This window comes from Pagrus pagrus (assembly GCF_965226575.1).
Source record: "Pagrus pagrus genome assembly, chromosome: 3".
In the NCBI taxonomy this organism is placed as follows: Eukaryota; Metazoa; Chordata; class Actinopteri; order Spariformes; family Sparidae; genus Pagrus; species Pagrus pagrus.
This window is the reverse complement of record NC_140187.1, coordinates 36,098,264-36,125,513: the sequence shown is the minus strand read 5'-3', so window position 1 is coordinate 36,125,513 and position 27,250 is coordinate 36,098,264. Positions and strand designations below refer to the sequence as shown.

The 27,250-nt window shown below is 42.2% G+C and overlaps 1 protein-coding gene across 1 annotated transcript; it reads left to right on the top strand.

Annotated features, from left to right (window-relative positions):
* Window positions 1-7,079: 7,079 nt before the first annotated feature.
* On the top strand, window positions 7,080-22,381 carry znf831 (zinc finger protein 831). Its single transcript, XM_084348959.1, has 4 exons — window positions 7,080-7,599; window positions 9,110-13,412; window positions 16,310-16,593; window positions 18,490-22,381. Exons 2-4 carry the CDS (start codon window positions 9,158-9,160, stop codon window positions 19,336-19,338), a joined length of 5,388 nt encoding a protein of 1,795 aa, XP_084205085.1. The 5' UTR covers window positions 7,080-7,599; window positions 9,110-9,157; the 3' UTR covers window positions 19,339-22,381.
* The last annotated feature ends 4,869 nt before the right edge of the window (window positions 22,382-27,250 follow it).

The following is a 27,250-nucleotide window of genomic DNA, read 5'->3' as shown; positions in this document are numbered from 1 at the left end:
CAGCTACTGTACATATATAGGCTACACATGGGGAGGACAAGCAGCAAAGGTTTCTTATAATCTTTATTCATTGATGTATTTATATTTGTAATTATATACAGTATATCAACCACACAAAATATGTCTGTTAACAGATTAAACCTTCATTGCACATGAGATTCATATAATCTAACATTAAATATAACCAATACACAGAAAATAAGAATTGTCGACTGAACGTAGTCCTAACTAAGAGCCAATCAGCTCTTTGATCAGGCGACAGCCAGGCGTTTCCCATCATGCCCTGAGGTCTTGCAGTCGGTGGAGAGCAACTGCGGCGCCTGGCTCTAAAGACTGCGGCCGCCTTGATCTCGCGAGGTTATCGTTGCAGGCGCGTCAATGACGTCAGAGCAAGTCGGGATCAAGTCGGACACAAATCTAACCGGCATGCATTGTACGGTGGTCGTCGGTGATCGATTCTGCGCAGGCCTGGCTCACCTCGAACGAACCTTGTATAGATCCATGATTTACGTCTACGTCACAGCCATAACATTTTCTTCTTCCCAAAGGTTTAAATGGCAGCTTGCATCATTGGTGTTGCATTACTGCCATCGTCTGGAGGTAGTTAACTCCGACAGTGTCCGCGAAGTGGCTTGAAAGATTGCCCTCCTGTCATATTTATAAAGATACAGATTCGAAATCGTATTTGACTTGATCTGAAAAAACAGAAATTGGCGAAGACTATTAGACTTTTTAGAAATGTCTAATTTATTCCTTTTATTTAGCAGACCTATAAATTCTAGATTATGTTTTGTTTGTTGTTGTTTGTTGGTGTCAGCTACAAAACCCTCCCACGTCCTTCCTTTGGCCTGTCAGATCATATTTCTCTGCTTCTTCTGCCTTCTCTCTCCATTGATAACGTCTCTCCATTGATAAAGAGGGTGAAACCATTAGTAAAAACCAAGGGCGTAGAATTGGGTAGGGACGGTAGGGACACGTCCCTGTGTAGTCACTATCAATACAACCGCTGTCCGTAGTGTTTAGTCAGTGATTATGGCACACAAAGGGTTAAATGTCGGTGTCTGCTAGAAGTCCCGCCTCTAACCTAAATACCGCTCCCTGATCGGCTGCCGGGTTCTCGCTAACTTACATGTGATTGGCTGTCCCCACTGTCACTCCTTCTGCTGGTCAAAACTACCTGCAAAGTGCAAGTTGAATCGACGAGAGGCAGTGAATGTTAACTGAGCTGCGAGTGTAAGTTGTCAGCATGTTCAGCATTTGTTCTTCCTGGGTCACGTCAGCTAGATGGATTTTAATATCAGTGGTGTCATTTACATTTGTGTTTGTGTCTTTTTGCGTGTGTGTACGTGTGTGCGTGCGTGTGTGCTGTATATGATTTGAAGGATGTCAAAGAAAAGAAAACTGGATATAAGAGACTTCTTTTGGAGTCAAAGTGTAAGTTACTTCAAGGGTGTATAGGTAGAGGCTCAACAACACAGATATTGAATAAAAGAGAATATTTAATGCCAAAGAGATACACTTTTTTAAAGTTATTTTTAATTTTTATTTTCATGTATTTGTGTAGAAGAGAGCAACGGTTTAAACACACAAATAAAGAAAAATTGTGGTGGAAATACAATAAAACCTCAGATTCTAGATGATCATGTGATTTTTTAATTATAAAATATAATTAATTAATATTAAGTAATCTTAATATTTAGTAAAAGCCTTTTTTGCTCAGGCAGTAACTGTACCATCAAGCTCTATGATCATTGTATCCCTAATGTATCTGTTCATGTCATGCATCAACATATTTTTGTAAGGTGACAGACAGCAGAGAGGCTGGAGGAGATGGAGGAGGAGAGGCTGGAGGAGGTAGAGGAAGAGAGGCAGGAGGAGGTAGAGAAGGAGAAGCTGGAGGAGATGGAGGAAGAGAGGCAGGAGGAGGTAGAGAAGGAGAGGCTGGAGGAGATGGAGGAGGAGAGGCTGGAGGAGGTAGAGAAGGAGAAGCTGGAGGAGGTAGAGAAGGAGAGGCTGGAGGAGATGGAGGAAGAGAGGCAGGAGGAGGTAGAGAAGGAGAAGCTGGAGGAGATGGAGGAAGAGAGGCAGGAGGAGATAGAGAAGGAGAGGCTGGAGGAGGTAGAGGAAGAGAGGCAGGAGGAGGTAGAGAAGGAGAAGCTGGAGGAGGTAGAGAAGGAGAGGCTGGAGGAGATGGAGGAAGAGAGGCAGGAGGAGGTAGAGAAGGAGAGGCTGGAGGAGATGGAGGAGGAGAGGCTGGAGGAGGTAGAGAAGGAGAAGCTGGAGGAGGTAGAGAAGGAGAGGCTGGAGGAGATGGAGGAAGAGAGGCAGGAGGAGGTAGAGAAGGAGAGGCTGGAGGAGGTAGAGAAGGAGAGGCTGGAGGAGGTAGAGAAGGAGAAGCTGGAGGAGGTAGAGAAGGAGAGGCTGGAGGAGATGGAGGAAGAGAGGCAGGAGGAGATGGAGGAGGAGAGGCTGGAGGAGGTAGAGAAGGAGAGGCTGGAGGAGGTAGAGAAGGAGAGGCTGGAGGAGATGGAGGAAGAGAGGCAGGAGGAGGTAGAGAAGGAGAGGCTGGAGGAGATGGAGGAGGAGAGGCTGGAGGAGGTAGAGAAGGAGAAGCTGGAGGAGGTAGAGAAGGAGAGGCTGGAGGAGATGGAGGAAGAGAGGCAGGAGGAGGTAGAGAAGGAGAGGCTGGAGGAGGTAGAGAAGGAGAGGCTGGAGGAGGTAGAGAAGGAGAAGCTGGAGGAGGTAGAGAAGGAGAGGCTGGAGGAGATGGAGGAAGAGAGGCAGGAGGAGATGGAGGAGGAGAGGCTGGAGGAGGTAGAGAAGGAGAGGCTGGAGGAGGTAGAGAAGGAGAGGCTGGAGGAGATGGAGGAAGAGAGGCAGGAGGAGGTAGAGAAGGAGAGGCTGGAGGAGGTAGAGAAGGAGAGGCTGGAGGAGGTAGAGAAGGAGAAGCTGGAGGAGATGGAGGAGGAGAAGCTGAAAGAGAGGCTGGAAATTCACAGGTGAGGTTAAATAATGATGGATATGTTAGTCATGAGATTCAGCACTGTGACAAATGTTAGTGTGATGATGATCTGAATAGCAATGCTTCACCCATGTGGCTTTAAAATCAGAGCTTTATATCAAGTCTGGTGTTCAGAGGCCTCATCATGTATTACTAGTGTGTATGTGTTTACAGTAGTTGCTACACAGTTGTCAAATTTATATTGTGGTTTATTCCTCGTATGTTCCTTATTTAACCTATAACATCTGCATGACGTGAAATTATGATTGCTAATGCAAAAAAACGTCAACTTTCAGGAGTGCTGCCTTGGAGCACTTTTGTGTCCCCACCAATCTCAAAATCAAACCTACTCCCTTGGTAAAAACGCTTGTGTGGACAGATGAAGGTACAGCAGCCTTACACGACCGTTTTGAGTGCACTGACTGGCAAATGTTCAGAGACGCTGTCACTCATGATAACAACATCAGTCTTGAGGACCCAGGACAGGAAGGCCTGATCCTCGAGACTGATGTTGTTATCAGTGGGTAATTAAAATTGCACAGAACATCACTTGTACCCAATTGCAGAGCATCAGTGACATTGGTGAAGTGAGATGTCTGCACAGAAGATACTTAAAGACAACACCAACCCCAGCCACAGTCTGTTCACCCTGCTGCCATCTGCCAAAAGATACAGTATCTGTATACAGCTTAATTCCCAAGATTGTGAAACTCCTGAGCTCATCCATAATACTTTATTGCCAACACACATTGCCAAAAAAAAAGTATTGTATTAATAGTAGTATTGCTGTAATATTGTGAAAAAACTGTAGCTGCATGCAATGACTAAATTCCTCAAACATAGAAATAGCAAATGAAGTTTTCCATTGTTACAACAATGTCTTTTGTCATTAAAACTAGTACCTGAAGTTGCATTTACATGGTATGTGAAGGCAACATGCAGTTAAAAACTGTCTTTAACTTTCTTTCTTTACAAACAACTTTGCCCAATGATCAGTGCTGAAATAATGTGTTGATTGACATAAAATTAACAAGAATTTTGATATCTGATGTATATTTTATATTGGCAGAATGCCAAACATTTGCTGTTTATGAGTTAATTGTGAGGATTTGCTGCTCCTCTCTGTTTATATAGTTTGCTTTTGGAGTGTTGCTCAGGCAATAAAAAGCAATATGAAAATGTTACCCAGGGTTTTTAGAGATTGTAATGAGAATTTCTGTCTTGTTTCTAATATTTTCTAGACTTAACAATTAATCAAAAACAAACATAAACAGATTGATGGATAATATAAAATAACTGTTAGTCAATGCGGCTTTAAATGCTATGTACTGTGTACCACCTAAGTCATTTTCCTCTATGTGCATAAACCTTATTTTACCTCACATATGTAGGCCTACACTCATCATGACCCAGCAGGGGGTGCACAAGTACAGCTTCTCAATGATATAAATAAAGAAAAGCTGTTAGCTTCTGCCCAGGTTTTGATCTGTTCTGATGCTATAAAAACAAAACTGCAGTTTGTAAGCTTACTTAAGCATTTTGCTGAGCTACATGCAGAACACAGCAGCTGAGACTGTGTAATAGTAAACAGACAGACAGGGGCGATAATTATGGATTACAGTTTGACAGGTATGCACACCTAGTTTGGCAGCTGGTAGTAGTTGGTGATGAAGACAAAAGTGGGGCATGAGACTGATTTTCTTCAGCTACTGAAAAGGCATAAGTGAAAATGTAAGTGGATATAGGCTTCCAGCAATTCAGCAGCCACCCACACATAGTCTCTCAGTTGCCACCTCCTGCAATTTGGCTCATCAGTTCAAATGCTGGCCAAAAAGACAGAAATGTAGTGTCATACAGAAGATGCAACTGTTCAAGAGATACACCCATTCACATTCTACCTCTGTTATTTATCATTTCATGTGCAACAAGGGACAGATTCAAACACTAGTGAGTATAAGTATTTACCTTGGAATCTTCAATCTAGGACTGTGACTTGAAAAATTGTCAATGGCAGTGTGCAGAGGCAGACAACATCACAGTCCTCACAAAATTAGGTAAAGAGTGGGGAACTATCTGTTTCAAGTGATAGAAAATGAGTTGTTGCATGATGGCATTTTTGAACATTTATGGTATAATTTATTTCATAACAAATGTTAGTGGTATGATTCTTTTTTGTCAGATAATTCCACTCAATGGCTAAAAATACATGAATATAAGCCAAATAAATGTCTATGTAACTGCAACATAACAATGCAGAGGGTTCCGCAAGGAGACCAGAATGAGTGGGACAACACTTTTTTAATAAAAAGTGTTGTCCCACTGTGTGTGGGCCCTGCTGACCATCAGCTGTAAAACTTGACTCAACTTTGTATCCTAGTAACCTGAGTTAACCAAAACAAATCTATCAACAACATTAAGTTCCTGCTGACTGTTTTGGAGAAGACATCTGTAGAAATCAGTGTAGACTGTAGACAATCTATGATTTAAAAATATTTAATCTGACTCAGTCTCTAAAAACATGCAAGCATGTCTGAAACTATACCTCCAACCTGCAGGACTGTGAGCCGTATGAGGATAGTAGAAAACATGTGTGGTTGGTGGTGTCTTGTTACCATGTCAACACAAAGCATGCTCTCAGTGGGCCAGCCTGCAGTTGCCTTGGAGACCAGCTCGAGTCTGAAGCTGTGAAATGATATAAAAACTATTTGTTTTCTCTGAGCAGATGTCAGCTGATGATTGCATGGTCGATCCCAAACGATGACATTCTGTTAAAAAAATCTGAGCTTTGAAAACATCACTTACATCACAGGTGTTGAGAGTAGGAATATGTTTTCCATTCAAGTTCAACATTTATTTACATTCAAGAAAACATAAATAAACTAAACTACTTAAATAATTTTTTATTAACAATGGATCAAATGACTAAGTGTAATATGAATGCGGCCTTTCGCATCGACCTACGGAGAATTATCACTGACTTTTCAGTTGCCCTCAGCTCTATTGAGCGTTTAAGCTTCCTTAAAGACATTTACTGTCTTGGTTCAGTTTCAGTGCTGTCACCAGCTTCTTTTCAAGCAGCAGTATTCTGAACCAGATATTTTTCTCAGGAGTTGTTGGAGACTAAATAAGCGGTAAAAGAGTGAATTCTGACTCATACATTCATCAGACAGCCAGACATATATCTTGCCTGGCCAGGCAGCTGGATCAATGAGATCATGCGATCCAATTAACCCATCTTTCTCAGGCTTCAAGCTTTGTGCTTGTGCTTGAACACATAGTGGTTGAACCAATCAGTGCGCTTTGAGTAACTACTGGCAGCTACAGGCATGATTAATCATATCATAGCAGGCCATATGAGGCCACCTGCAACATGTAAGGTACCCAGTGAGTACATAATCAGACAACCTTCCCACCCAGGGTGTTTATTTTCTTTCGGCCCAGAAAAGTACATCATGATGTTCCAGTTGTGTCTTTGTCAGATTGGTTATGGGATGGCATTGGACAAAAAGTGGGTATGTTTGTGAAAAAGTATGTGTTGTATTTGTCTATTGATGCTGTCATGAACTTTATAAAATAGCAATGATCTGCCCATTAACAATTAGGTCAAACAAACAAGCTGGTTGTGTACAAATTTGGGGTCAAATTTCTCCTGTAGGTGTTACTTTATGGACACAGAACAGTGACTGATTTGGTTTTACGGTACTTTGTGAGGGAAACTGATCATGTTCTGTTTGCTGCTGTACTCTTTGACAAGTTGAGGAAAACAATATCCTTAGGATTTTTCAGATTCCTTAAATAAGACATTTTGATTTTTAAAAATGGCTAATGTACTACTGTGTGCAGTGTGAACTAATATACCCATACAAAAGGATAATATTGTAATGGGGGCTGTGGTAGGAGGTGGGAAATTCACTCCAGCCACTCACAACTCATCCATTTGTTCTCTGCCTGAGAGAGTGAGAGCTGTGCAGTGCACTTGCTGCCAAGCTGCTATATCAACATTAGCTGTGCTGCATGCTTGTCTATGTGGGTGTATGAAATACAGTGCGTGGGAGGAGGTAGGTAGGTGGGAGACCAAGTATATAAGTGAGCCAGATACCGCCTCAAACTGTTGATGGTAAAGTCAGTCAGTCAGCTTGTTGAAGGTAAGCTTGCCTCTGTAATTGCACTTCCTCTTCCAAACAGTCGCTTTCACTTCTGCACAACACTTTGTATCACCCTTTTAATCCCTCCATCTGTGCTCAGGGCCTCTGCTCTTGTAATCTATGTTTTCAACTTGTCTTCCGGAAGTCTTTGTTAAACAGCCACACACCCACCCACCCAGCCACCCAGCCAGCCCTTCTCCTTCCCTCACTCTCCTCATCTCTGCCTCACCACTTTCATAGTACATCTTCTCTCTCATTTGCATTTGTTCCGCTTCCTCGTGACAAGAAATTATTCTGTCAAAGAGCTGTGCAAGAGAATCAGATTGGAGAGGAACACACAGTCTGGATGTCAGAACAGATTGAAATGAGCAGGTACACTGAGGATGTGGCTGTTCAGTGGAAAAGACTTTCTAAACTGGATAACTGTTGCTGATTGAAGTGCAGAGCAAGAAGGTAAGCGACTTCTACTGTTCCTACTCTCTCTTCTTAACTGTTGCACCTGAGTTTTGACCTAGTAATGGCACGTTCTGGTTCTTTTTAGTATTGTTCTTACCAAACTGTGTGATCCCATTTCAAATGTTCCCTTTACAAGATCAGAACAAGTCAGTAATGAGATGAAGATGAAGATGAAACAAGAAATTGTCTCACCCTGAAAGAAATCAGAAAAATCTTGAGAGTCCTCCTTTTTATTTACATTTTGATGCTTGCAATTTTTGCTGATGCTTATTCTGACTGTAAGCAGAAGCTGTTTTTCAGTACAGTTTGACCTCTTTTTGAACCCATCCCACCCAGGACACACTTGTACACAGTTTTAAGTAACTACAAGTCCTTGTAGAAAAAAAAGCCCTTCTTAATGATTCAAACTGCACTGCATTTGTATTTCTTGATAGAGGTACAGCATGTAACACAATGACAAAGTTACATAGCTGTAAGGAAGTGAAAGGACATAACAGAGAGAGTGTAGAAGTTCCCATGTAAATAATGTTTTTAAATTAAAAAAACAGTGCTTCTGTTTTTAATAGAGAACTGACTTGAATATAACAGAAACTTTCCTCACTTCACAGCACCACAAAAAGTATCTAACGTGGGTGTAGTCATGCTGTAACTAACAGAGTGTGCTCCATGCCAACTGTACCCCTGTGGATGAATTATGCAAAATCACAATACATAAATAAACCGCATCACAGCAACAGGAAATGAAATGTGCTTAACCTAATATGAAGCCATTTATGTTTTTATGTAGGTAGTTTTATGCTTTGATTTGATTACTGCATAAATTTGACAGGAGATAAAGCCACCGCATGCTGCTATAAACATCAAGGCTTTGCCATTCAATTGGTGCAGACTGGTGGCAGAGGCAACAGCTAATGTCAGCACACATTTCAATTAGGTAGATTAAAGCCTCTGCTCTACTGTGGGAGAATCTGATCTCATTCCCTCGCCCCTTTCCTAATGTGAGTCAGTCTCCTTCATCACCTCCTGCTTCTCCCTACTGTATATAAACATTTCTGTTTATATATATGTTTGTGTCTCATATATGTCCATTGCATGCATAAAAACATATCTTGAGTTATATTCCAGTACCACCTGCTCTTGAAATTAAACATTAGAGAATGCTTCCATTCTTCTCTGCGCTCTGTAACCATGGGTATTATTGCTCATGACAAAAATAATATCACTAAGATAGAGGAGAAATCCAAACTGGATTAATTGCTTTATTAGCCATCTGTCCTAAAGGGTACTGCATGTCTATTATCATTAACTGCTTTAGTACATTCATTAACTGCTTTAGTACATTTATTATCCATTGCTTTTCTTTGTTCCACTGGAACAATAACAAAATACTCTTATATTAGAAATGAACTTTTCAAGACCTAGAAACATCCACGCTCACATAGACAGATCTGCCCCGTTTGATCCGTGGCAAAGCAGAGGTGTAATGCAATATGTTCTTATCTTACAGGTAATTAGAGACCTGGCACTAGTACATCACGACAGCAGCAGTGTTACCATGGAGACTGGCAAGCCAGGATTGGCGCATGCTCCAGTGCACATCAACTCTGTAGCAGCGCAGACAGAGAAAAGGATGGACATCCAGGCCCCGCTGACGGCTGTTTACATCCACACAGTGCCTGCTCTACCAGCGCAGCCTTACCCCCAGCCTCCTGCAGCTGCCCGGGAGCCAGCCACACTCCATCTGGCCATGCCGCCGCTTTACTCCAAGGAGACGCTTCCCTTTCTTACACTCCATATTGCTGGTGGGCTGCAATCTCAGCCTGGATTGAGTCTGGCAGCTGCTTCTCCTGCAGTAAGACCCAAGTCGTCAGGAAAGCATGTGTGTCCTCACTGTGGACGGGACTGTATGAAGCCCAGTGTGCTAGAGAAGCATCTCCGCTGCCACACCGGGGAGCGGCCTTATCCTTGCACTACTTGTGGAATTTCTTTCAAGACTCAGAGCAACCTCTACAAACATAAGCGTACTCAGGCTCATGCCCGCCTCTCATCTGAGTCAGAACAGAGCAGTCTGGGCAGCCTAGAAAGCATCTCCAGCTCCAGAGAGACTTGTACCTCCAGTTTGTCTCTGGATGAGCGCAGCCAGGAGTCAGGCAGCAGAGAAAAGGAGGCCACACAACCCGCTGCTGAGGTCAACTGTCCAGCCAGTCCTGTAAAAGTCTGCTCTGTAAAGACGCATGGTGCTGTTGGTGAACAGAATGAGTTGACCCCTACAGATCACAAGACCAAAGAACCAAATGAAAGTGGAAAAGTAACAATAAAAGGGGAAAAACAGAGTCCGGAAAATGATAAACCTCCACTTACTGCCAGTCGACATCTTCCCCTTCAGAGACAGGAGGCCACTCTGTTCTCCAATCAGTGGGAGAGCTCTGTAGCCAGAGGGAAATCGCAGAGCCATGAAAGCACCGACTCAGGGTTCAGTGAGAGCAGTGACCACAACCCAAGTCCCAGCAGCATTTTACCTGATCACAGTATGGATTCCCTCACTGAATCCACCAAGGAGCATGTTGAAGAAACCACCAGCACACAAACACCATCACAACCAGGCCAAGGCCGGCAGGAAGCCAAAGACACTGCAAGGAAGCAGGAGCATAAGACACTGGAGGAGCGTATATCTAAGCTTATTTCAGATAATACAGCTGTTGTGGAGGACAAACAGCTGGAGAATGTAAGGCCAAGGAAGACAGTTCTGTCAAAACAGGGCAGTATCGACCTCCCTATGCCTTACACGTACAAGGACTCCTTTCACTTTGACATGAGGATCAGTAAGGCTATGAATGTTGGGCTACAAAGAAACAGGAAGCCTGGCTACTACAGCTCTGTGCCCACTCAGCACTCCACCACCATGGAGCATGCTCCTTTAACCCGAAGCAACTCCCTCCCTTTCAGTGTTACCCTCCTGCAGCCTGAGAGGAGCAGCCAAACCTCTTCCTTCCAGAGTGATTATGGAACACTTGTCCGGAGGGGAAGCTCTGGCCATATCAATCCAACAGGTTTCACAGTGAAACCTGTGAACCAGCAGTCATCCACCCACCGCCCACTGGTCCGGCAGACAGCCGTAGACTGCAACCACGCAACAGATGGTCTCTTCATGAATTCATCTGTGGAGGAGGCGTGCACCGGCAGTCTCAGCTGCGATGGGGATGGTGGTGACATTTGTGGAGAGCCAAGCAATAGAAAGTTCCGCAGGAAGAAAGCACAAAAGTTTGCCTACAACAAGTGGTACATGTATGGGGGAGGGACATTTAAGAAGCTCTACATTGCAGAGAAAGGTGGTAAAGACAATGTTATCAAAGGAAGGAAATGTTCAACGAACCCAGCACATGAGGCTGTTCAAAAGAGGCCGTCGGTCCACAAGGAGTCCGGGGCAACAACAAGCTCAACAATGATCTTTACTAGCAGCAGTACAACAGCGTATCGTCCTGACTACCCTAATTCCAATCTATCCCTTGGCTCTACTGTGGATATTAAAACTAAGCAGCTTCATACAGGCAGCTCTCTCAAGAGTCCACTCCCGAGAAATCTGTCTTTGTCAATACTGCCATTACCTATAACTGGATCACTAGTTAGCCACAAAACAACAAGTATGAGCAGAGCAGAGGATTTGCGACTGACAAATGAAGATAAACATACCAACTTCAGCTTGCAGCTCTGTGGAGCCCATATTCCTTCTGACAGGAAAAAGCAGAGAACAGATGACAAAATAATTTGCCCCCTGGAGATGGAGACTAACCCAAACACACTGACTCACTTGCCTTCCTCTGTCACCAGTAGTGCACCTCAGCAGGATACAAATCTCAGTTATATCAACCCTGAAAAAAATGAAAAACATACTCAAGTGAAAGGAGCTCTCTTCCCACCATGCATAATCAATGCAAATACGCCGTCTGTTAGCACCTCGCCAGCCACTTCCACCCCCTCTACTGCCAAGACCAGCTTCCTGCCTAAGTATCAGCTAAAGTTACCCAATGCTGCGGAACCTGATTCAAATCCTTCACTGCAGGTTCTGGATAAACCAACAGGGGCTGATGGCTGCAATTTCATCTCTACTCATTCATCCTCTCACACTGAACAAACCCCAATCTCAGTCACAATTTCTGAAAAGAAATGTCCTGATCCGGTCACCTCACTGTTGATGCAGAGCTGTGATATTAAAAAGACAAATGCTTTCAGCTCCACACAAGGCCAGTTTTTCTTGCCTTTCACAGCCACAACCCTTTGTCAGGCTGAAAAATCAACACTCAATAAAAAGGCGACATCTACTCTGGCTGAGGTGCACAGGCAATTTGCAGCAACCACAATAACCACAACCTGCCTACAAGGTTATCAAGCAGGATTATGCAGCACTTCAATACAGCACTCAAAATCTGGAGGGGGCTTAGGACCTACGCAGGTACCCAGACCTGTTGCACCCGTGGTTGCAAACTTCACTGCAACACCTACCATAACCGCAGCAAACAGACACCAGACATCTGCTGCCACCATTATAGCTTTCTCACAAGATCAACCTCACCCTTACTCCACTCTGTCACACACTCAACTCTCAGCTACATCAGACCAGTTAAGTCATGTAAATGCCAGCTCAAACACCCCAGTTGTACCGTGTCAAGTCATACCGTTTGACCAGATGCAGCCAGCTTCTCAGAACGTGTTTCATGTTCACACAGCAGACCTCCAGATCTGCCTGCAGATCATATCTGACGAGCAGCTGGCTCTCATTGAACCCCAGATTGAGAGGCAAGCAGGTAGCACCCTCTCACAGACACATGGTGTGGATGCTGTGATCCAGAATAAAGCTCAGAGCTCTGTCACCATGGAAAGTAGCGAGGGAAATGACTATCAACAGTCAAGACATCAGAAAGAGTCAGACCAAAGTGAGTCTTTACGCATAGTGAACATGGAGGGAATAAAGCCTCCACTGTCTGTACAGTTTGGAAAAGCAGAGCCAAATCTCAACAGTAATTCTAATCAGGCTACAGTATCTGCTGAATCAAAGCCTCCTGATGCACTTGGCTTGTCGTGGCGCTCACATAAATACAGTCATACAGTCACAGAGACTCAGAGCTGTATGGGCAATATTATGTCAACTGCTGCTTCACTCAAAGGTGTAAAGTCAGGAGGAAGTCAAACTTCAGAGGAGGAACATGCCCTTTCTCTGAACCATTGTGCTGACGAACAACTTTTGCTAGACAGGAGGGTCAGCCAAGGTGGAGCGGTCTCTCAAACACTCTCTGGCCAACACAAGTTCAGCAGGAACTCTCTCTCTCTTGGCACAGTAAATCAAAATAACATGAGAATTGAAATACTGAGAAAAGAACTAAAACAAAAAAATCAAGGAACCACATGTAATGTAGGCACAATGAAGGCCAAGGGTGAAGCTTCTTCACACAAGAGCAGCAAGTTACAAAGTGGAGAAACCCAGCACATTCAGGCCTCCAGTTCTGCATGTGGTGATGACCTCTTTGGCTCAGTTTCTTCATTTTTCATCAATAAATGCAAAACTCTGCGACAGCTGAACCCACAAGCATCAATCAACTGCAATAATCCAGTGGAATCTACATCATCTGAGGGTCTGAATTCATCTAAATATGCAGACATGGGAAGTGACAGGATGAGCACTATGGACAATTCTGCCCCTTCACAGGAAATGTCTCTAAGTGATATAATCCGCTCAGCCCACTCAGAAGAACAACTTGGTCAATTTGCTTCAGTGTCTTCTAACATCCAGGTGGAGAGACCCAAAGACATCCCAGGTATGTGCATAAGTATTCAGAGCCCTACTACAGGTGAATATGACTATTTTAAGAAAATGAAGTACTGGAATATACAGTGCAGTGTGCGATTTTTTTGTCATTGATTTGGCTCTGTACTCCAGCACATTGGATTTAGACACACATTGTGTAAAAACTGCCACAAGAGGTCTATTAATTAAAACAATGACGTTGTGAAGTAGTGTTGGATCATAGGAATTGTTGTCTTCAATTTTCTGACGTGTTTTAGAAAAGAGGACAAGATAATGTTTTAAAGTTTTATTCACATTGAGTTTGCTGACTTCCCTACTCACTCTCTGACGTACCATTGATGTTTCCCTGTAATTTACAGTGACAGGTGTCCAAATCAAATGCACCATTACCTCTCTCTGCTTTGAACACTGCTGGAAACATTTGGAATAACTCAACAAAATATGCAACAAAGGTGTAGTTGTCTATGGATATTTGATGCAGAATTGTTACATATTATATCTTTAAAATTATACAATGACTATGAGGCTTAACAGCTGACTGTAAAGATGTTTGTTCACATCCATACTGGGCTAACAATGTAGCAATGGCCCTAAACACGCAACCAAAGGTTTTAGGGCCAGTCATCAGGGGTGTCGAACTTTAGTGAAAAAGGGGACTGAGTATACAGGGCCCTCAAGGGAGGAGGGCCCACAAATATACTAGAATGAATAGCTATATGGATTAGGGAAGGGGCCTATGGAGACTGACAGGGTACAGAATTTTGTGCTACATCCAATCAGTAATATGTTTTGCTTCCATCTGATCATGTATTTCGCTGGAGAAGACCAGGCTGTTGGCAAAAAAAGATTTGGAAATACAAGTCTGAATTTTCATGGCCCTAGGTTCTGTCTTGTAGAAGGGCCCTGTGTCAAGTTTTAGCATCATCATTTGGTTTATATCATGTTGACATGGTACATATTTCTATAAAAAATTTGCAGTGAGAGGATACAATGTACAGAGAGAAGGTGGTGTTGGTGGTGGTGCCCTATGGCCCGAAGTGAAAGTAAATCTCCCAAAGATTTGCTGAGAAATTATAGTGATAACATTTTAATAACATTATCGTAATTTTTTAGAGTAAATATATGTGTAAAAAGGGCTATAATTACTGTTGTTCTGGTGAGGATGCAAACAGTGTCAGTTTAATTTTTCTGTTTCCTGTTCAATGTCCTAGAGTAAAGAGACAACACACACACATACACAAATGTGTCTGATCTAATACTTACTTACCAATGCTACTCTGCACTGCATTTGCTTTTACCATCACGTTTTCATCTAAGCACCTTTCAAGGCAGAAACCAGATTTGGCCACAAGATGGCAGTGCTTGGTCACTGATTTGCAGAGTGAAGCCTTATCGAAGTTATTCTTGTGTGAAGCAGAATCATCAGAAACTCATTATTATGTGGAGGCAATTTTGGTCTTTGTCAAAGAAATTAAATGCACTATCAACAATTTTAATTATAGATGAAGTAGTTTAATAATAATAAATAATAATTTACATGAAATAATTTAAAAACAATTTACTTAAAAATCTCTCCATAATCAAATGAAATCATGGTCAAAACCAGTCCATGTGGCTCTAATTTTGACTTTTAATGTCCCTACTACTCTGACATGTGAGCTGCTTCACAGAGAATTGTAGTGTCCTTCATTATTTAAAAGTGTCATTCGATCCCCATCACTGGACACAGCAATTTAATCACTCTTTAAGTTAAAGGATCTAAGGATTACAGACAATAACAAAGTTAAAGGGTTACCCAGGGGAGGAGTGGATAAACACAATGGCACTCATTGACCTCCAGCCACTGCCTCCAGACAAAATTCAAACAAAGAAAGACTTGTCAATGACACTGGAGTTCACTCACACGGTAGTCCTGAAAATTTGTTCACTGTAAATTAAATTTTCCTTTATTATTATTGTCTGTGCCAGGTTAAGGATAAGGGTCACTCTCTTGCCACTAGTTTTTCAGTAGCATTATGCAGGCGATTGATGGAAAACTAAATGCACAGTCTGTAACTTCTGCCGCCAGGAATTTCTTAATCAAAACAAAGATATAAGCTTGGTGATGTTAACAACAATCACTGACAATGAAAAGCTATCTGATGTGACCTAGGCTTAAATGTTCACAGATGAGATAATGTATTAAAGTTTATGTCACATTATATTTAGTCACACTTGCTGACTTCCTTCCTCACTCTTTGACTCTCAAGGAAGTTATTGCGACATGCAACCAAATGAAAGATGTAAAGTACATTAGAATTTCTCTTGGTATGAACATTGTTGGAAACATTTAGATTAATGTAGGTAGACATCTCAACAAAATATATAACTAAATATCTGTTGTTTTCATACATTTTACTACAGAAATGTTACAAATTGTATCTTTAAAGGCAGTGGACTGGGAAGGAGGAGGAGGCAGGGTGGTGTGGGTCCATGTAAACTTTCTTACAGCCCCGTGCACTAAGGGTTTGCCAGTTTGTTTTTCATCAAGACAACTACTAATTACTAATACTATTAATATGTTAATATATACCCTCCACTGCATATTATTCTGATCACATTAATCCATGTTTATATCACAACAATATGTAGCCCAGCAGGAAAAATGGCCACATTATTTGTTTAAATTTTGTTGATGGGCTGGTAACACGCCATTATTATGACATGAATGTTATATTCATTACTATGACATAATTCAGTTTTCATGATTTTGTTGTGCTTTTATCTAAAAGTATGTTTTAACCAATGGCTATAGTTTCTACATTCAGGTCTTTACATAAGGTGTATAACCTTCACTAAGCTTAAACTGACTGGCAAGCTATAACATTGTGGACTCCTGTCCTAAAGGAAATTTCTTTCTTTCTCTAGGGCTCATGGATGGAGACTCCCTGGTGGGATGCGCAGCCCAGAAGGAGCCGCAGACACTGGGACATGGAGGGACCCCTATGCAGCCAGACAGCACAGATTGGAGGCCAAGGCAGATCCAAGAGGCTGGAGCAACCAACTACCACTCCATGGAGGGTCAGAGTGGTGGAGGGGTAGTGGGAGAGGATAAGAATGAAGGAATTATGATAGACAAGGAACCAGGACAGTGGGGCAGGACCAAGTCTAACTGCAGATACACAAGTTTACAAGGCATAACAAAGACAGAGGTGAGTTTGAATGAGTTTTTTATTCCCTGCTCACTGGATACATGTTTACTATCGAATTGTTTTGTTCTCAATATTTTAGTGTTTACATTCCTGAACAAAAAAGCTCCTGCACACTGTCCTCTTAATCGAGAGGCGAGGTCCCGCCCTTTCCAGTGTGTCCCATGGGACCTCATTTTAAAAAGAAATTGCACAGTCACAGGTCAATGGCAAGAGACCAATACATTTTTGATCCTGTTTGAATTGTTCCATTAATTACACATATGATGTTTGCCAATTTAAAAGATCATTTTGCAAGACAAAATAGTTAGTTCGTCAAAAAGTATAATACCATTTAGTTAAGTGAACTACATCATCTCGCTCAACTCAAAAGTATTAAAAAAAGGTGAAAATCACAAAAAAGGCTGGCATATTGAATACTGCAGTAAGGCAGGCAAAAAAGGAGAGTATTGTGAGCTTGCTATTTCACGGGGCCAGCACAACAAGGTTTCAGTTTTGGGTTTCAGAGAGTGTTAAACAAGACAACACCGCTTACGTGACTGTTGGGTGTATAGTTTTTTTTAATTGAGTATTTTCACAGTCTTAAACTTGATTTGTTTTACGACAAACTGCAACCTTCTCGACTGATCTTTTAAACTGAAAAAATCATATGTGTAATCCATGGCACAATTCAAACAAAATCAAAAATTACTTGTCCCTTACCATTCACTACCACACATTTTTTTCAGGTCCCATCTCAACCAGAAGGGGCATGAATTTTGCCTTTCTATAACAATGTTTTGTTTGCTGAATCATTGTTGTTAATTTTTTCCTGATTGCGAGTGAGGACAGTTTGCGGGAGTCTTTGTTGTGTTTTTGTCAACCCTTGGTCTTCCCCTTCGCACATGTCGATCCACTGGTGTGCAAAAGTTTTGCTCTGTGAGTGTTTACATTCCACACATTGTTTTAAGTTAAAAAAGTTAGAAGACAAATGATAGTACAGTTCAGACACAACAAGTAAACACATCAAGAATAAATATAACATCCAAAATTCCAGTAACTTTGTAACCCTTAATGTACCTGACCAACTCACTAACTCCTTCTTCACATGTGTACCTACACATAAACCATCTGTCAGCTGCACACAGGGAATAGAGAAATTGCGCAGTAATATCACAAAACAGAGTCAAAGGGTTCAGGAATCTTTCCAACTTGGCATTCTTTCTAAATACTTTTTATTGTTTTAATTATTCTTAACCCCTAAATCTTTCCCCAAATCCCTCACCACAAGATATATTCAGGCTGCACTGATCCAGAGATCATGTGCAAGCAGAATGGTTTGTTTGTTCATTTTTTTTTTGAAAAAAGACATTTACCAAAACAAGAGAGAGGGAAACCCAAGCCAGGATTTTGGGTTTTTCTCATGAAATATTTGGAGCACAGCTTAATATATGATTCCCAATATGTGCTGAACAAAAAAGAAAAAAGATTTACACAACATGACAAATTTGCTAAATAAAAATGTATATTAAAGAGCCACACATGGTGGAAAATGATATAAATCATGAGGCTTCGTGAGCCATTTGCCAAATTTTAAACCATCAGCAATTCAATATCACAATACCAGGACTAGGCAGCTGACATCAGTTACATTAGCATAATTCTGTTTCATGGCCGAATTTCTTTCATATAATTTCAGACTTCACAATGTATAATGAATAGTTGAAGAATAGTGAATGCTTCACCAATCTGTTTTGTGTCCTGTGATGATTTTGTTATAATTCATAACTCACTGGACATGAAGTGTTGTTGTGGTATGTGGCAATGTAGGTAGCTAATGAAAGTGATCGAAGGAGGAACATGTATGTTTGTGATGGTATGATTGTAGTATTCCTACCCATATTCATCTTTTATTAACAGGGAGAAGACAGAAAGGCTAAGGTGGATTCCTTTAAAAACTCTTGGCTATCGGAGCAACATATACATCTTTCCCAGAGACACACTGGAATGTCTGAGTCCCCTCAAAAGAGCTGTCAGACTAGCCTTTTCAATTCACCACAGCCCCCATCAGAAGTGAGCAGCTTCTATTTCTCACAACAACAATGGGAAAGCAGCATCATCCATAACCAACATACACATGTCTTTTGTGAAACAAATTCAAGTCAGCACATGAAAGCACAGGCCCAATTAAAAGAAGCACAAAATGCTTTTTCACAAAATGAGTCCAAGCCTCAACAAACTCTAACATTTTCAAAAAAACAGACCAGCATCACTCCAGCTCTTCAACAAGGAAACACTACTGCAGGTAACAAGGTCACAGCAGTCAGCTGTTGTACTAAGTTGATGTTAGGAAGTCACAAAAGTCTCTCGCTTGATGTCAAAACAGCATCTTGTACACACCCCACTCAAGTTTCTTATTCTGCTCAAGTCAATAGAGCTATTGCTGGATTAACAGGGGATGGCCAAGCATCAAACAACAACATGCTGGATAACACTCTGTCGCCACCAAAGACTTTTACATACCCACAACCTATTGATTACCAAGATACCAAGGATAAGGCACCAAATGACTACACCAGTCAGAGCAGTAACTCTGGGAGATCTGACATTACCAATAAATACCAGTCTTTTCTCTTTGCTGGCCAGTTTCATGGCTACCAGCCAGCAGAGTGTCTGACCATCGGAATAAGGCCTGTTCAAAGCTGCCAGGATGACACAGAAGACACCAGTAGTAGTGACGATGAAGGGAAGTTAATCATTGAGCTTTAGGTGAACATACACATATGCTATTTGTTTGAGTTTTATCTGCTGTAGATATATTTTTTTAGAGGCACAATTGCTCTGGAGGCAGAAATAATGTCTATGGTTGGTTTAAGTTAGTGGACAGAGCCAAACAACTACATGTGTAAACTCAAATTAAATTGAAATATGAATGAGAAATGAACTTCCAATTACTTTTCATATCTCTCATTACAAATAATACATTCAAATGTAAATTGGCAACTTTGTAAGAATAGTGGAGGTCAAGTGTAAGCTGCTGCATTCAAGTGTGAAAAACTGCTCATGTCAGCCTTCTAGTTGTAATTCCAAATCTGACTGTTGAATTTCAGCTATGATTTTTCACTTCATAAAGAACCACAGAAATCATCAAACCAGTCACAAAACAGCTGCAAAACTTTGTTTTAGTGCCATTCATATATCTACTGTAGGATACATGTGAGTCTATAGCTAACAGGTGTGGTTGCTCAGTAATACTAATTTTGTTGAGAAAGCTAAAGTTATCAACATCCCTTGTAATGTTATGTCTTCATAATAATAAGCCAACAGCAAGATAGCATGGCATGTGACAATACACATATAATCTTCTGCCATACCACCAGACTACAGAGCAGCTTCTTTCCTCAGGCTTTCAGACTCCTCAATTCATCCTCAGCACTCTGCAATGAAAAATAGTTTTAATGTTATTACATATTATTTTACAGAATTCCGACCCAGTGACAAGCATAAAGAATATAGAAACAGCCAATCTTCTCACTGAAGGTCTTGTTTGCTAGGTCATAGAGGCAGGGGCGGTTCCTCATATGGGCAATATGGGCAGCCGCCCAGGGCGGCATTTGTGGAGGGGCGGCATGAGCGCCCACAAAAAAATAAAAGAAAGCGAGCGGACAGTAGCCCACAGTAACCCGCTCTGTTGCAGCCGCCTCTGGGCTTATCTTATCTCGGCAGATCGACCATCTTCATCCTTAAATTTGTTTGCATTAATTTCCTCCGGTTTTTGTATTGCTCATTTACAAGTCAAATCAATAATGTCATGTTATGCCGTGTGGGGAGTGGGCGGCTCGGCGCCCTCTGTTTTGTAAAGGTGCGTCTGCTGCTGCTGAGAAAGTCTCACATACAGAGGTTGTGGAAGAAGGGGGAGGGGGCGGGGGATAGGTTCACCTCTGGACCCCAGCTCTCCTACTGGTGCGGGGGAGCGGTGAAGCAGGGGATTCAGAATCAGAATCAGAATTCCTTTATTAGTCCCGCAAACTGAGAAATTTGTGCATCACAGCAGCCAAAGGACAGTTCAATATAACAATAAGCAATAATAATAGTAAAACATAAACAATATAATAAAAAGGTAAGTAGAAGAAGAGCTGGAGCAGAAATAGAAATATAATCGTATAAACAAAAAATTTACAAATATAAACAGTGTAATTCTAAACAGTGTGGGCAGTGTATTGTTATTTATAAATAATAAAATACAAGTATGAAAATTGGCCAGTTAGGGAAAACCAAAATGAGAAATGATCATCTAATAGTGCACAACTAATGCAATTAGTAGGCTAAAGTCAATCACATCACGAATTGCTTCCAAATGAAGCACATTTCAGTCAAAATAATATTGTGAATATTAGTTTAATAAAAAAAAGGTGAGGTTCGCCCAGGTTATCATGCAAGCTAGGACCGCCACTGCATAGAGGCATCAACTTTATAGAGGCATCAGTATTAAACTGAGACTGTTTCACAGTTAAATTCTTGTAGTAGGTTTCACTTACTTTCTGTATACCTAGTGTGTCTACAAAGTGGGAGCGCTGCCAAGTTGGAATAGTTAGAGGGTTTCCCATCATTCCTGTTATGCTGGCATGCAGCATGACATGTGAGAACTTGCCTGCAAGCCTGCAATGCCCACAACAGTGCTCTTTCATTTATGACCATGACAATCGACTTAGAGGGTCAGTAAGTTAGCAGCAGGTTAGCTCAGTGGATAACCGAGGGAGCTATTTGGCTAGCTTCAGTAAATTAGCTTAGTTAATTATCTATTGTAGATAACCTAGCTAAAAGATGGCTCACGTATCACAAAGGTTTCTGTCCTGTATTTATTTGTGCATTAACTTATGATAATAAAAATACCTTAAATTAACTGTTACTATTTAGGAATCACTTGCAATCACTGGAAAACAGATTTTTTCTGTTAGCAGGTAGTGTGCTTGCTTCACATTAGAAGTAATAGAAGAAGAAAAATCTTTATGTCACATATCATACCAGCTCCAGTGAGTTTAAGTCGTCTTTTGGGCTTGGTTTCTTGAGTGTTGACAGAAAAGTTGTGGCTCCTTCGACTATTTAACCCAACCAATGACATTACTGCTGCCCCAAAGAAATGTTGTATGACTTCCGTTCTGCTCACACATGCTTGCACACACATAATTTGCTACCTTCTCTCTCTCTCTCTCTCTCTCTCTCTCTCTCTCTCTCTCACTCTCATAAAATTAGTCTGTATTACACTGTAATCTCCACAGACAACACCTGTGTGTATGAGTCATGTACACATACTGCCAAATACCCATTAAGCTGAATCTCTGCTGTCAGTCACCCAGGTGAAACAGGCATTGACTGGAGGGGCATGACCCTTTTCCCAGTCTAGGTTTTGTGATGAATCAGAAGCTATGAAATGGCACTGAGCACATGGGAACAGGAAGTGGGTGTATGTGACCATTTCTGTACATAATTTCACAATGACAGCTCAAGCTGACTTGCTTGTCAATTCTCAGCCTATTAATCTCCTGGAGCTTCATCTCCAGTGCATCTGTTCAGGCCTGTTTGGTTTGACATGCTAGATGAGTTTGCTGTACTGTGACACAGAGGAATGGCAACTGCACATAAATGTGCAACAGTTAGCTTGGTCAAGTTATAAACCGATGTATTGTTGTGTTACAAATATATTTGCTTTCATTTTATAATTTTATAATCTTGTTACAGATTGCATGAGTAAGAATAATCATAATAAATAATAATTTTGTGTTAAAGTTAAATTAAATTATACTCAAAACCATGTTTTTCCTGTCCTGATTGTGTGGCTCTATCCTTCAGTTAAATCTCTAACTTGGTCTAAGAAGGTTTATACTGTAGGTCTGCAGAGGTCCTGAAGTAGCTTGCGGTGCTCATTTGTTTTTGGGCTATAGGATTTTAGAAGAAGAACTATAATTAAACAGACAAAGCGCTAACATTTATTTCATTATTTAAAAAAAAAAAATTAAAAATATAAAAAAGTATAAATGTATAATTATAATGACTCTTGTCGTTACATAACGACAGGAGTGATTTGCATAGGCCGGGCTCCTCTGCGCGAAAACACTCCCCCCTCTCCCCAGAGATATCCGAGAGGGGGGTGTTCATCCCCGAGGTGAAATTCGGTGTGTCCTGCAGTGTTTCGCAATGTCGTCGCTCAGACCTAGACATGCAAATTGTTCTGTTGTTGGTTGTAAAAATCAACATAAGTGCCTATATTCTGTCCCAGCTACAGAAGAACAGAAGAGACAGTGGTTGCATTTCATTTTTAACGACAACGTGCTGGCTACGGTTCCTGTAAGTTTGTTTGTGTTCACATTAGACATTAGACTGCTTCAGTAACGAGGGTCAGTTCAAAGCTGGCTTTGCCTCGGCACTGACCCTCGTAAAAGGATCAGGCCCAACCATACGGGACCCAGCAACTGCACCCGAGCCACAGGTAAGTGTCGCCACATTTTGATAGTATTTACAGTTGCCTACGAGTATGGTGAAGTCAGCTTGAAATTGGCTAACTAGTTAGCTCACTTCGGTCCGCTATGCAATGGCGTTTGAAGCGAGTTTAATGTTAATAATATTACAAGGGGGCTTGGCTGTCACAGTGAAAAGTCTGGAAACATGCAGACTGGAGACAGAGACTATGCCAACAGTGTCCAAGAGTTTGGAGACAGTGTTGGAGACAAACACAGCTTTCGCTAGCTGTTTTTAGATGTTACCTGTTGCAGGTCAGTGGGGGGTGGGAGCCAGGTGGTAGTGTTGGGGAGTGGGGAGTCTATCATGTAATGGTGGACAATGCACAAATTCCTGAGTGTTGGCTTATTAAGCTTATACAAACAGTTGAACGACAGCATCTCGGCGAGCCATAGCGATACATCTACCATAAACATTAGCGCATGCTACTGCTAGCGTAAGCGGCATTCCTCCTGGACAGATCACTGTCCCACCTGGAGCAGCCTGGAAGCACTGTGAGGATCATGTTCTTTGATTTCTCCAGTGCTTTCAACACCATACAGCCTGCACTGTTGGGGGACAAGCTGGAGCTCACGGGGGTGGACCAACACCTCACGTCCTGGATCCTCGATTACCTCACCAACCGGCCACAGTATGTGAGGGCTCGGGACTGTGTGTCGGACACGGTTGTCTGCAGTACAGGGGCCCCACAGGGAACAGTCCTGGCCCCTTTCCTGTTCACCCTGTACACTGCTGATTTCTCCCACCAAACACCCCACAGCCATCTACAAAAGTTCTCTGACGACTCTGCTATCGTCGGCCTCATCAGGGACGGGGATGACGGAGCCTACAGAGAACTTATTCAGGACTTTGTGGACTGGTGCCAGCGGAACCACCTCCAGCTCAACGCCGGGAAGACCAAAGAGCTGGTGGTGGATTTCCGCAGGCGTAAACAACCCTGCATTCAGGTGAACATCCTGGGAACGGACATTGAGATGGTGACGTCTTACAAGTACCTGGGAGTTCACCTGAACAACAAACTGGACTGGACTGATCACACTGCAGCAATATACAAGAAAGGTCAGAGCAGACTCCATCTGCTGAGGAAGCTCAGGTCCTTTGGAGTGCAGGGGGCACTCCTGACTTCTTTCTATGACTCTGTGGTGGCATCAGCCATTTTCTATGGAGTAGTCTGCTGGAGCAGCAGCATCTCGGCAGCAGATAGGAAGAGACTTGATAAACTTATCAAGAAGGCCAGCTCCATCCTGGGATGCCCTCTTGACCCAGTGCAGGTGGTGGGAGACAGCAGGATGATGGCCAAGCTATCATCGCTGCTGGTGAAGGAGTCCCACCCCCTACAGGCCACTATCACAGCACTGGTCAGCTCCTTCAGTGACAGGCTGATACACCCCAAGTGTGTGAAGGAGAGGTATCGCAGGTCCTTCCTTCCTGCTGCTGTCAGTCTACAACCAGCACTGCTCCCAGTAGACCTCACTGTGCACTGTACAATAAAAAAAAAAAAACTCTGCACATATCCACACACTTTCTGGTTTGCACAAATTGGACAATTTTTAATATCCATATTTATTATTTATTGTTTGTAAATAAAAATACCAACTGTTTAAACTTACACTGTCCATATTATAAATAATAAATACTATGTCATATTGTAAATACCAATTTCATATTGTAGATATTATGTATATACCAGTTAAATTCTATTTCTTATGTCTACTTTTAATTATTGTTATTGTGTGATACTGTCCTTTGGCTGTTGTGACAAAGAAATTTCCCCATTTGCGGGACAAATAAAGGAATTCTGATTCTGATTCTGATTCTGATTCTCTCCCTGAGAGGGGCGTGTAGCAGGACTGAGCTCATTAGCATTTAAAGGTTCAGGCACAGAAACAGCCTGTTCTCAGTAGAGCTCACTTGAGCGACTTTTAGACAGCTGAAATTCAGGACCACGGATGGGTTTGGGGCAATACATTTCGAATACAGTGTTGTTGGACCTCTGACAGCTGTGTGAAATTGATGAAAAACAGTATAATATGGGACCTTTAATGTCAAATCAAACTATCCCATCAATATCTTGAGCTCTTTTGTCAACATTAAGGAACTATGGCTGGAGTTAGCAAAGATCATGGCTACTTGCTAGCCACACTACAGCAAGGATGCGATGAAGCATCCCAGACCATGACTTTTTACACTCAACCAGACAGGCAACACACTCGGCTGAAAAGCCCGAACCCGAAGAAGTCCTCGGTTCAGGGGAAGGAAATTTCCAACAGTGTTCTCTTCAATGCTGTTTAAAACCTGATTATAGAGATCAATCAAAGATTCAGTCAGTGCAAATACATAGGCCTTGAAAGTAGTGTTGTAGTCAAGACCGCACCAACTGAGACCAAGACATTACCGAGACCAGAGAGTACCGAGACCGAGACAGGGCAAGGACATTTGGAGGTCGAGACTGAGACAAGACCAAGACTTTTAGAGGTCGCGACCGTGACAAGACCAAGACCATATCAAAGGAAAATCAACATCAACAGAGCATTGCAGAATTTGCACACTGACGAGTGTTTTTGTTTACTTTTACAAATAAACTCCTTGTGGTGTGTAAAACCAAATTGAATTAAAGCTGCAAGCAGCGATGAACGGGCCCTCGCCCCCCCACGTATGTTGGGCTGTGGCGCCGTCGGAGGCTGTGTGCCCAGATGTGTGCTTGCCCATTGCCTGTGGAAATTTCCTACCTAAATGGGATCCGTGTCACTGAAAACACAACAGTGAGATATTCAGTGACTCTCTGTATCCAGTGGGTGGCGCTATAGATATGACACAGTGTTGATGCAGAGACGTCTTCAGAGTGAGCCCCTCTACATGTGTGAGCAATTTGATGCAGATGGGAAATGGTATGTTGAAGTCATATGGACTTCCTGCATGATGGCGAAGGATCGACTTTAAAAGAAAATGGCGGACTTCCTCTTGGACTGAGGGTTTGGGTCCAGGAGGGTTTTCTGTGTGTTTGGTGATGATACATAAGCGTACCGAATTTCCTTCATGTATGTGCATATAGGAGGCGGAGGCTTCAAGTTTGAAATATTCCAGGGGGCGCTATGGAGCCATCTTTTCACTTAACACAGTATTGATGCATTAACCTAATCAGGGACAACCCCTCTACATGTGTGACCAATTTGGTGTAGATGGGCCATTGTATGCTGAAGTTATAAGGACTTCCTGCGTGATGGCGAAGGATCACAATTGGCCGCACCGCCACGCCAATCAGGTGTAACACAGGCTGTTGAAGGTATGAGGATGCTACTGAGTGAATGTGAAGTCTGTGGTGTTAAATCTGTAGGATGAGTTAGTGAAAGTATGAGACTTAGAAATTGGGATCGCACAGAATGGGAAAAGCCATAAGGGGGTCAGCAAAATTAATCACACCGCCACGCCCACCAGGAATAATGTAGACGAAAGCTTTTGACAACTTTTCATCATCAAGGTATGAGGATGCTTCTGAGTGAATGTGAAGTCTGTGGTGTAAAATCTGTAGGAGGAGTTAGTTAATGTACGAGGCTTAGAAAAGGATTCCTACAGAATGGGAACAGCCATAAGGGGTCATCGCACTACCACGCCCACCAGGTATATCGGAGGCGAAAGCTTTTCACAAGGTGTCATCATCAAGGTCAGAAGATGATATGTAGTGAGTGCGAAGTCTGTGGCATTAAATCTGTAGGACAAGTTACATAAAGTACGAGGCAAAAACATGACAAAAAATGAATGGGAAAAGCCATAAGGGGGGCGTTAGGGGGCGCTCCTGAGCTGTCGTGCTGCGCATGAGGGCAGTTGTGGTATCGAATTAACGTACTCATGGGTAAGAACCTACATGCCAAATTTGGTGAGTCTGCGAACATCCTAAAGTCCCGGGAAATGCGTCAGAAATATGAAATTCGCCGCACGCCATTCAAGATGGCCGACTTCCGGTTGCAGCTAAAATTCTGAAAAAAATAATTCCAGCCTAAATCCTTGAGACCCATGACTCCTGTAAATTTAATGATGATCCAAGAATGTTTTCGCGGAGACAAAATGACGTTTGGTGGCGCTATGGAGCCCCCTGACCACACCCACCCACAATCATTTTTAATTATCAAATTTTTCACCACATGTGATGTATGTTCCAAGTTTGGTG